The 12275-nt window shown below is 30.7% G+C and overlaps 1 protein-coding gene across 1 annotated transcript; it reads left to right on the forward strand.

Annotated features, from left to right (window-relative positions):
- Positions 1-1386: 1386 nt before the first annotated feature.
- On the forward strand, positions 1387-7233 carry LOC113401661 (uncharacterized). The gene is made up of 5 exons (XM_026641656.2): positions 1387-1578; positions 1877-2102; positions 5868-5998; positions 6219-6374; positions 6560-7233. Exons 1-5 carry the CDS (start codon positions 1488-1490, stop codon positions 6739-6741), a joined length of 786 nt encoding a protein of 261 aa, XP_026497441.2. The 5' UTR covers positions 1387-1487; the 3' UTR covers positions 6742-7233.
- Positions 7234-12275: the final 5042 nt, after the last annotated feature.

Genomic DNA, 12275 nt, shown 5'->3' on the forward strand with positions numbered 1-12275 from the left:
CACGTTATAACTATCTAAATATATATTTTTTATATTGTGTCTTTGCGTTGTTTTAAAGTATATTTGGTTTTATTAAGAATCTCCTAACTAACTAAGGTTATAATAATTATGTCCCTTTAATAAGATCTCATCATGCTGATTCGTCACATTTAAAACATACCATGTCAGGTTAAGTGTGATGACCGCCTCAAGGTCTCAGGAACTTTTCTGAGGAAAAAAATTTACCTACTTACAGACTTCCGGAAAATCCGAGCTTTTGAATCGCTAGTTTTCGAAATGGACGTAGGTAGCATTAAAGTCGATGTCACTTTTTTGCTCCGAGTACAACACAGATCCCTGTGTGTGGAACTAATGGTGTTCCACAGGGATCTGTAGTGAACACGAGCAGAGATAGCCACATACCAATGGGAAGCCCATTTGCTGATCCGCCTCTTTCAACACAAGTATTCTGCATAAGAAAATTAATTAATGATATAGCAAAAAATGTGATATCAATCACAAAACGCTTAAACGTTAATAGGTAAAAAATATTTACCTAATTACATTTATGTTCATACCACTAAGACAGTTATCGAAATAAAAAATTGCAAAATATATTTAATGGATCTACCGTTTAAAAAAAATAGTGTAACTTTGGTTGATTTTTAAAGTCGTCTGACATCAAAAATATAAATTGGACGTTAATTCCAAATACTGTGTACTGTGTTTAAATAGGTACGTCTATTTTATGTTAACGTTTACCATCACATTACCATTAGAGTAAAGATTAAAGGTTGGGCTTAAGTCATATTAAAGAAGCAATTTCACAAAAAAGTCTGAAGCAAAAAGTATTTCTAATTTTAAAAAAAATATTCTTGTTTCGTACCCTTAAATTTATCATTGAATATGACATAGCAATTTTTAAGCGACCTTAAAAAACAACGGAGGTTATCATTCGATTTGTATTTTATTTATGTTTTTTACATTAGAACACCGTAATTTACGGACCGATTTGGAATTATTTTTTTATTGAGATTTGAAGTATACCCTATACCTACTCTATACCTTTCGGTGTAAATTAAATGTAATTTAAAATTTTGTTATTATTTAATGCCAACTGCCATTAAATTTAAGCAATAACAATGCATGCCAAAAATAACACTGTATCGCGTACAAGTTAATTGAACACGATTACATCGAAGTTTGACGTTAGAACTAGGAATTAATTCATAAGTAATAGTACTTATGCTTGTAATATTTACCCTACCACTGGTAACATGTGCACGAAAATAATCATCTTTCATTTTATAAGAAATATATTAATAAAATAATCTTTATAAATAAAATACTAAAACGCATCAACGAGACTGCCCCATAAATCCTTGAAACATTATTTAATTACAACTACGAAATAAGTATTTACGCCAGGGGAGCGACATAAAGCCATTCACACACTGATCGTCGGCTGTGGCGATACCGTCTTAAATTAATATTTATTATTATTTATAATGTCTAAGGGCATTGAATTTTTACGTAACTTGGTCAGTGTTACCGTGCTTTGTATTTGTTTCCATGGCACTTTGCAATTGGTACCTTTGCGTAAGTAAAATTTCAAACATATATTTTATAAATAATGGGAACGATCGATCCTAATGGATTAATATTGTTACGGGATATTAATTAAACTTTGACATAGAAAATTTTGTAAACTTTACGTTTAACAAAATATATAATGAAATATATTATTATATATAAATATATTTATAACTTACAAATTATAGAACCCTTATAATTCCCGAAATAGATCACAGCTTTAGTTTTAGATATATTTAAATGTTAGGTTTTGGAGTGCAACAATTAATATATATTTAACTAAATTATAATAATTTATTCACAGCTGACTTTATCCATCCTTGCGGCGAGTTAACCGATGAATGTTTCACAAAAGCAACTCTGGATGCGATCCCGGGGGTGGTCCGAGGCATCCCGGAGGCCGATATACCGCCACTCGATCCGTTATACTTAGATAGAAACATAACTATGAATTTACCGGGAAATGTTAAAATGACTTTCCACAATGGAAAATTAACCGGATTAAGCACCTGTATACCGGACAAAGTTTCGTAAGTATATTACAAATTTCATTTTTAGTGTACCAAGGTAATACACAATATTCTGTACAAGATAATTTATATGATAAAAAACGTGCAATTTGTTTTCGATGCAGAGTGTTTAATTTTAATTGAAGGTAGTTAATATATGCACAAAAATCTGTGTTAAATATTCAATATTGTTTTAGACGTTTCCAATAGCGATAGCATTGCCTTTAATTGACATTGACATTTCAGACATTCAAACATACGTAAAACGTCAATTAAAAATACTATACTATTAAAAAAGTACCCATTGATTTTCATTTTTAAAATTTTAATATAAATTTAAATTATTTTTATATTTTTAGCGGATTAATATGAAAAATTATTTAATGAATGACTCAGTGATGTAATGTATATCTAAGTATGTATAATATAAATTAAAGTCCCCGTGGCGTTTGTCTGTACATAAGTACGGACTAATCACAGGAACTACGGTTTCGATTTTCATTCCGTTTTCCTGAGACAGATTGATTTGCGAGGAAGTTTTAAGTATACAATTTAGGAACATTTTGTAAATTAGCTAACGATATAATGAGTAAGTACTATTTTAGTGCCCGAAAAAAAATGATAAGTCTTAGTCTTCCAAAGCATACGCTGTTTGAATAGAAATAAAGAATAAAATATCGTAGAACTGTTCCGATGAAACAGCTGTCAAAAAAAATCCACCACACTATCTGTCTAGTTATCTAGTGGTACCCATAGTAATACTCATATGAAGCATGGGTCAGTTAAAATTTTACATACATACATACATACATACATATATGAACATGTTATAACTAAACACACATCCTTAACTCGTTTTTATAGGTAAGAGAGAGCGAGATGAAGATGTACTATTTGTTTGCCAATGTTGATATATTGTCGGACAAATAGCACATCTTTATGTAACGCATTCCTTCCTTATTTTCTTAAGCTTGTTTTATTTACTTGTATCTCATTAAGTAGGTATGTAGAGATATATGATTCCTGCCTTTAATTTTATCGTCATTACTGACGAATACAATATTTGTAAGGATTGGTAGTAGACGTGAAGTATCGCAGATCTTACTTCTGGTGGAGATAGTCATATCTTAAAGATATTTTTCTGAAACGGTGATCATAAAACATAAACATATACATCAAAATATATGCCGAATAGTCTGTACTTCTAGTGACCTAAAAGTTGGCTTTTAACTCAAGGGCTAAGTCGCAATTTAAAAACACTCTCGGTCATGGTACCGATAGCATAAAAAAACGATAAATACATTAATAAAAAAGAGAAGATACTCCTTATTATTAACTTTTTCTGATGACGAAATGTTTTTTTTTTATATGCCTTTAGCGTTCATAATAATCCTTTGTGACCGGTCGTTTATTCAGGGCATAAAGTTTCAAAATATATGTCAAGCAACTAAACACTTCAAAAATTGTGCTACGTAAGCACGTAATTATTACAGAACTTGCCTTGAACTAAAAAATCTATTCAAGCGTGTAGATTTTACCTTAACAGTACGGTATGGTAAAACAACTTTACATAACACCGTACTTTAAATATCCATGGGTTTATTTAATACACTTATTGGAAAACCAATTATAACACAATATGAACAATGAGTAGAGTTGGTAATAATTTCGAAAATGTCAATGAAAATAATTTAGTATGGTAATTATGATTTAAATCTTTAGTAGGATTTTGAGTTGGCTTTAGTATTTAGTCACGAAGTAACTTGCATTTGCCGAATTGTATTAAAATCGACCACATGTGTATCGACGAACATAAGAGCAGCGTGTAAGAAAAATACCCAAAATATTCTTAAGTGTGGGAAATTAACGGAATGTTACTTTACTGTTCTTTCAGTTCAGGTTCAGTGAGTCAGTGTAATTACGATCAAAATTCTCGCACGAAGCTTACATTATCATGTTACAATTTTGGTGTATTTGATATCTGCCATGCTATGAAAGGGATTGGAGTTTATAAAATTATAATATTAAAAGGATACCATAGTATAAGAAATACATAATTCAAATTCATATATTAGGTTAGTCCAAAAGCTTGGTAAAGCATTTAAGATAGTGGTTAATACTTCTAACGAGGACAATATCTATGGGCAGAAGTGACCAATCACAATTTGTAGGCCATTCGCCTACCTACCGTCCTACTATTAAAAAAAGACATTGCAATATTAATTAATATTAGAGGAATTACATTTTTCCTGTATTGCCAACGGTAAACAATATTCTCTCACGCTAAGGGCATAATGGCCTTCTTCCTGACGAGAAATCTTATCAATTACCGTAATTAATAAAAAACTGGTAAATTAAACTAGTTTTGCTGAATACACAAGTTTCAACATTCGTTATCCGCAAATAGTCAAGCGTTAACGCCGGCTTGGAATATAGTTTCTACCAAAAATATCAGATATCAGAGTAACAGATTTTTTTAATGATATCGAATATAATTACAAATTGAAGTCTTACTGCACCAGTTTAATCCATTCGTAGATTATAACGTTCACATCACATTCTTCAAATATTTTTTTAATAAGGCAATTCTACTTCAAGACAGGATTGTAAAACCCGTTTAATTTTAAATTTCCTAGCACGGAATTTTGGGAATAGTGTTAATTTTTATCACGTCAATATTCAGCTCAATTTGTAATTAAATTGAGTATTGTTAGCGACATACTAAATTACTTATATTTTATGATTACCTATATAGTGAAATGTTTTTTTCCACCAAAATATTATCTATTGGGATGATCCAACTCGTGATAGACCAACATATAATTTCCCATTGAAAAATAATATCTTCAAAACCAAAAAAAAAGTTTCTCTTTTCCTGATGGTGAGAGGGCGTTATCTACTCACCACCCATATTCATTGGCGCTGTAAGAAATCTTAACCATTCCTTACATAACCTTAAATACAATGCACCTGGCGCGCTCAAATTTAGTATTCCTTGTGCCTGTAGTCACACTGATCTCTTACAATATGATTAGTGGTAAAATGAATTTCACTGGGGCTCATTGATTCATTTAATGGTCAGTGTAAATAATAATTTCATGGGAAATAGCACCAACTAGCTAGCTTCTGGTCCGATGAGAATGTCCACCAAAATTATCTATTAAATCCTTTATTAATAACCTTGTGCCATTGCGTAAGGCGGCAGGCCAGAATGGTAAAGTGCATCTAATAACTGTCATCAATGATCGTTTCGTATGATCGTTTGACAGATACTATAGCAAAGTGATTCCTGATTAAATTTGTAAGTTGTTTCTGATTAACTAGTTCAGATTCCTCGAAAAGTTTAACAATTTCATATTGGACTGTTAGAAGAACATGGATTTATAATATAATTGAATTTATCTAGTGTAATTATATTACAGTTTGACTTAAGACGGAACTTTGTATATTTTTTTAGAAATAAAATCAACTGACAAAACTCCGTGCAATTTTAATGTTAGTGACATTTCGATACACCTTCAATTATACCTGCATCACAAAAAATATCAATAATTATTATTTTAATTTAATTGATTTCCGGATTTTTGATAGAGTTTAATTAGATTTTATTCATGCATTCGTTTAAATAACACATCAATTATATTGACATGGTGAGCATAAAAACTGTATATTTAGTAGATATGTATGTACCTACTGTGCAAATTATGACTGCGTCTTTTTAGATCTTTTAAATATAATTGTTAAATTATTCATTTTATATTCGTAACGAAGTTCCTTTTTTTCTAGATCAAGACGTGAAAAACGGACGTTTATTTTCGACATACATTGTAACTTTACTATTAGAGGTCAATACAGTATTCTTGGAAGAATTCTGCTTTTCAATCTTGACACAGAGGGCAGTGCCAAAATTAAAATATGTACGTTTATTTTATTAAATACTTGTTACAATATCATATTTTTGTTCAGTTAAAGGAACCAAAAACTTGCTAAATGAAATATTTAAATACAAACATTATTCTTTACTAATTTCAATCATTTTTTTTTTAATCATATTTGGAATCTTTTAATATGATATATTGATCTAATATGTTTATCAACAAGAAATGAGAGACTTGTAATTCTAATTTTATTTAACAGGGAATCAACGCATTCATTTAGAAGTGTTAGAAAAGGTCATAAAAGACAAAAATGGAGAAGGACATTACAAAATTAACTCTTATAAATACAAGGCTGACTACGGTTCTGATCTCAAACTTAATCTTACAAACCTCTTTAGAGGCAGTCCACAAATAAGTAAGTGAATTATGAAACCGCTACAAAAATACAAAACAGAAACATACCATAAATAGGACAAATATTTTTAATGTCGATAATTTCAATGTTTGATCAATTTTAGCTTAGTTTCATGATAGTTCCATTTTTAAAAGTATTACGATAGCTTTTCGTAGGGCCGATTTTAATCATATTTTTTTTTACAGGCGCAAACATCTTGGAAGTTCTGAATTCAAACTCTCAACTAGTCGCGCAGGAGTTCGGAGGGCCTATCCTCGACTATGCAATAGACTACGCGATGAACGTTACCCAACGATTCTTTAGCACTTACACATATGATCAAATAAGCAAAGTCCCACTAACCGAGGAATTCTTTGAAGAGGATTAAATTAACACCTACTAATGTAATATTATGTCAGTATTCAATTTGCTCGAACGGAAAGATTGATCAATCCTTCCTCATACTTCAAATATAAAATTAAATTTAAATCATACAACTATAAAACGAGACAGATATGCCAACGAACTGCCGATTCTGTGCAATAACAACGCAATACTTATGACATAATATAAGAGTGTAGCGATTGCACATAGCTGTCTACCACAAATAGGGCCAACGTTGGAACGCACATTTGTTGGTACCTACAATTTAAATAATGCAATCGTTGCTTCTTTACCAATCGTTAGCCATATAACACCTCTACTAAAATGACGATTGGACATAAGTTGGAATGTTGGAAACATCGTATTGGCACATTATTATGAATTTATAGTACAATATTTAGGAACAAAATGTTTATCAAGCGTTTTCATCTCGTTAAAATAGGTTATAAAATAAGTTACTTTTAAATTAGATAAATAAAATTTTTTAATTAAAATACTGATCATTTATTTATTTTTGTATATGCAACAATAGAACTAAAGTTGGTAGACATATTTTTATTACAATCTTACTATAATAACGCTAAGGTCATATTTAAAACACATAGCCTTGCCGAATGTAGGTTAAGTTGAATTATGGACCCAACTCAAAGATTTTAAGTAACTATTTAAAACCAGTAACAGATTATGCAAAGGAGGTATACTTGCAACAGATGATAAATATTTATTTTTATTAATTAGTTTTGATACTTTAAATCCTGAGCTTATTTCATAATTTAAATTACATAATTTTAGCTTTACATATATTAGGGTTATTTTTTTCTTTGAAGGCGTCCCAGTGTTTGGACAATAATATAATTTTTTTTTTAAAAATAGGTAGACATACCAGCTCGTGGTAAGTGGTAAGTAGTTAGCATCGGCCAGAGATAAAGGCGCTGTAAAAAAATAATAACCATTTCTTGTATCTTCAGTGCGTCATCAAATTTATGAATTAAGGACCTAACTAACACTTAACTCAATAAAGGTTGACTTTAAACTAGAACGCATAGATATTAAATATTACTCTTTGGTGATACCTACCCAGACGGCCTTATACAAAGCCCTACCACCAAGTATGAATTTACAATTACTGTTATTATGTTCATCTGGTCACCTTCAGTCCATAATAGATTCACAATGTTATAATGACATTTGGAGTTACATTACAAATATATCAGATATTCAAAATGGTCTTCAGTTGTTGACAAACATATGAATATATAAACATGTATGCACCCTCTTTAGTTGTAGGTTAGACGAGTAAAAAAAATTTAGGTTATAAATTGTGACTTAAAATATTTTTTGTCGAATAAGTTACTTTTTTAGTTAGTTAAAAGCCTTCTAAAAAACCATAAAAATTATAACACCAGAGGTTATTCTTATACATAGGTAGCTATATTTGACAGACATAAATGAAACACAGCCGATTTTTTTTCACCTCTGAGCACGAGAAGAATTATTAAAGTGAACATACTAACGTAAGTAACATACCAAAACCAATTGTATTCTAGATAAAGTCACGATGTTTTCCATCACCTTCATTAACAACGAAGACTTATTTAGTACATGAAAAGGTGTCCACATCCACGTTTTAAATTTTCTAGTCGATCACTGTAATCTTGGATATAGTATATTAATTTTTCAAACACCTGCAAAATATATTTAAAATATAACTTACACTGTATATATGTGAACTAGTGATATATTGTAATAAAATAGAATGAAGTCAACCAAACACCAATAAGGGATAATAAATTAAATTGTTTTAAAGATATTGTGGCGTGTAAATTATCTAATTTAGATCTAACGACACAAGATCCAAATGAACTTTTAATTCATTTTTTTAATTAATATTAATAGAATTTAATAAAATATTTAACATGTAAACATTTTATAATAATACAAAATTAAAGTAAAAGTAGAAACAAATTATACGACATATATAGTATGAAATAGGGGCAATCGCAGGCAGTATGTATTACATATATATATGTATAATTGTATTTAACTAGCATGCCTTTGTATATCAAAATTTTGAAAAAGAGTGACTACTGAGTTTCTCGCCGGTTCATCTCGGTAGAATCTGCATTCCGAACCGGTGGTAGCGTCACTTGTACTCGTATATTTAGTTAAATGACGATTGAAAAATGCTTATAAAAGCCTACTTCAATAAAGTATATTTTGATTTTGATTTAGAAAGAAAACTTTATTTACAATTAATTTCGCTGGCTCACTCATCTTTCAATTCACCAATACAGAATACTCTGTTTTGCTGTTTGCCGTTGTAATAATTGAGCTTTGCTGCCTACTCAAACGAGTACACAAAACTCTTCCAGTTTTCATCTAGTTCAGTGCTTTCACATTTCAATTAAATACTATACGAGACGAAGCTGATTCGACTGTGTGTTTACATGGACGAATTATTCAGAGAACGACTCTTTCAACAAAACTTAATAAGGTGTTAATATATTCATAGCTCCTCTTTTTAGTAGTTCACTTTAGGTAAACAAAATAGACGGCAAACGCCTGGATGATTCCTTCAAGATCAGCATGCACAATGATAAGGGTCAATGAACCTTAACAAAGTCGCTGATAAGTGATGCATTTGCAATTTTATTAAACGAAATAAATAAACTAAATATAAAACTGGAACGCACATTACATTTATTTATACGCTTTTGTTGCTTTGTGTTACAACAAGCATCAGCCGTTACAATCAGACAAACAATCAGATTGGGTATAACTTTCGAAAGATTTTCTCACGATCAACGGTGCTATTCTGTAAGAACTCACTCTATATTTCACTCATGAAATATCGATAAATAACTTACGTTTACATGCTATTTTGTTGCCTTTATATCTTATAAATAAAATCAATGTTCTATATCATGTTAATTTCACAAACGCGTTATATATATGAGTTTCGAGTTTGCTCTATAGAATAGCGATACGGATCGCTAATTTAAGCGAAACTTTCGTCATCAAAACTACATATATTTTACAATAAATTCGTATATTATCGTGTACCTCGCAATCAGCATATACAAGTTTTCATTATTGTTTTATGTCGGAACGTTTACGGTAACAGTACGGTAATGTGGTAACAGTGATTTGACGTCCGCCCACCGCACTGTACGCTTTCACTGCGCAAGAGCAATATGGAAAGTCAGTGGAAACATTCGGTTTTATATTTCGAAAAATAAGAAAAAGAAAAAAATATTACCAATGCCTCAGACGCTATTAAAACTCTAAATTAATGTACATTCGTTTGTAAATTGTGTCAACATAAGAACCGACAATTTAATTATTTCACATATAATTGATAGTATTGCTGAGTTCTGTAGTTTTCAATATATACATAATTATTATTATTGACCACTGCAGCCAATCTCAAAAACTTCTAAGCCGATTTAAACAAAGCGCAACAACAGCTTGATGAATTCCTTTACTCGCATAGTCCGAAAAAAAACGGAAAGGGATCGAACGTAAGGTCTTACTAGCTTCCAGAGGCACAAGAGTGTAACAAAATTATTATCTTAGAAATTAATAATAATTTATAAAATAATAACAATTTTATTAATAAGTAACAACCAACGTAACGAATCTCAAAGATAAGCATATTAAATATTTTTATTTTCAAATAATTAAAAATATATATTTATTTAAATATACCCAAATATACATTTTTAAATAAATAAAGATATAACCTATACCAAAGATTTATTTCACGATTAAGTAAGAATATCAATCCGTATTTTCAGTCGCTTAAGGATCGGAGCCGCCTGCTGGACAAATTTAGTTTGATTACAGTGCTTAATACATCAAGTGAAATTCGAATAACATTGTTACATCAGTAACAATAGTTACGAAATGCAAGATCAGACAGGAGTTACTAGGAAATGAATTATATTCTAATTGGAATCTTAACAATGGTGTATAAGAATGAAAAACAACTGTATTTTTTGTGTGAATTCAAAAGGATAATTTATACTAATGTTATAAATGCGAAAGAAACTCTGTCTGTCTGCCTGTTACTGACTAAAAATTGATGTAATTTGATATGCAAGCTTGAGCCCCATGGACAACATACGCTTTTTTAACACCTGACGACCAACCCTTAAAACGCGAACGAAGCCGCGTACAACTAATTCACAAATAAGTCACATATAATTTACATTCATTTTCAAAAAAACATTTACGTACTTACCTTAATAAAAGTGTATATACGATTAGTTTAAACATTGTATCATTACAATTTAAAGTCTTAATATAAACAACTTATGAACTAGCGGATGACAGGTTCGTGTTTACCTTTGAACTGATATTTAACCTCGTGTATAATATTAATTATTTAACGAAATCACTTGAATTAATAGGCTAACATTAGTCATAGGTATAAATAGAATAATAGTGATGACGATGGCATTTATGGTCTCATTCATGTCATTCAACTATCTACTTAATAACATATCACATATCTACTGCCCCTGAGAATAATTTAATCAAATCCATTATTTTTGACCTGATCTAGAATTCGACATCAAGATTCATGCAAGCTAGACACTTGACCAGATTGAAAATATAAATTTATAATTCAAATAGCGCAATTAAAATAATATTTTTTACAAATACACGAATAGGTAATCTAAGTTAGTTTACGTTTTGCCATAAACTTGTACTGGAATATCCGAACGTAAAACAAATTTAAAACAGAGGAATCGTTTTATCAATTTTTATCGTTCCAATATTCGAAAAGCAATCCGTTCCTGTCAACCGTCACGCGATCTCGGCATATCGTCTGAAAACTTTGATTGTGTATTCTTTACGACTCGACCGAACTCATAATTCGTAAGCAAACGAACTCTAAATAGGTTCATGGAAATTGATCTGAGTAAAAACGATGCAATTTATTTGCATATTCCAATGGGTATTGCGTTCAATCGTATTTCGATTTCCGTAAGTCGAAAGAAATTATATCATACAATGATACGAGTCACTTTTATGCTTTCTGGTAAAAGTTTTACATTAACTATAAGACCTTCAACGGTAGTGTATGAAATGATCCCCTAGTTAGCAAAGAAAAAGGGATGGAACTTATTCACAGAGGCATTAATAATTAATATAAAGTAATACATACAATTACTTGGTGGTTTTGTCTAGCCCAACAAGGTAGAGTATCACCCACTCATCATATGTTCTACCGCCAAGTAGCAATAGTATTGTTGTGATCCGGTTAGAAGCGTTAGTAGCACTGGCTCACTAACCCTTCTAACCGGATCACTGGTACAGTTACACTGGTAACTAAAGGCAAAAAGGGCATAAAATTTTAGTTCCCAAGGTGATGGCGCATTGGTTATATGAGAAATGATTAATATTTCTTAGAGTACCAACGTCTATGGGCAGTGGTGAACACTTACCATCAAGTGATATATTTGTCAGTTCCCCTACCGATGACATAAAATACACGTTTTCCATGCAATCCAATGGCATCTAATAAACCAT

This window comes from Vanessa tameamea, chromosome 20 (genome assembly GCF_037043105.1).
Source record: "Vanessa tameamea isolate UH-Manoa-2023 chromosome 20, ilVanTame1 primary haplotype, whole genome shotgun sequence".
Taxonomy (NCBI): domain Eukaryota; kingdom Metazoa; phylum Arthropoda; class Insecta; order Lepidoptera; family Nymphalidae; genus Vanessa; species Vanessa tameamea.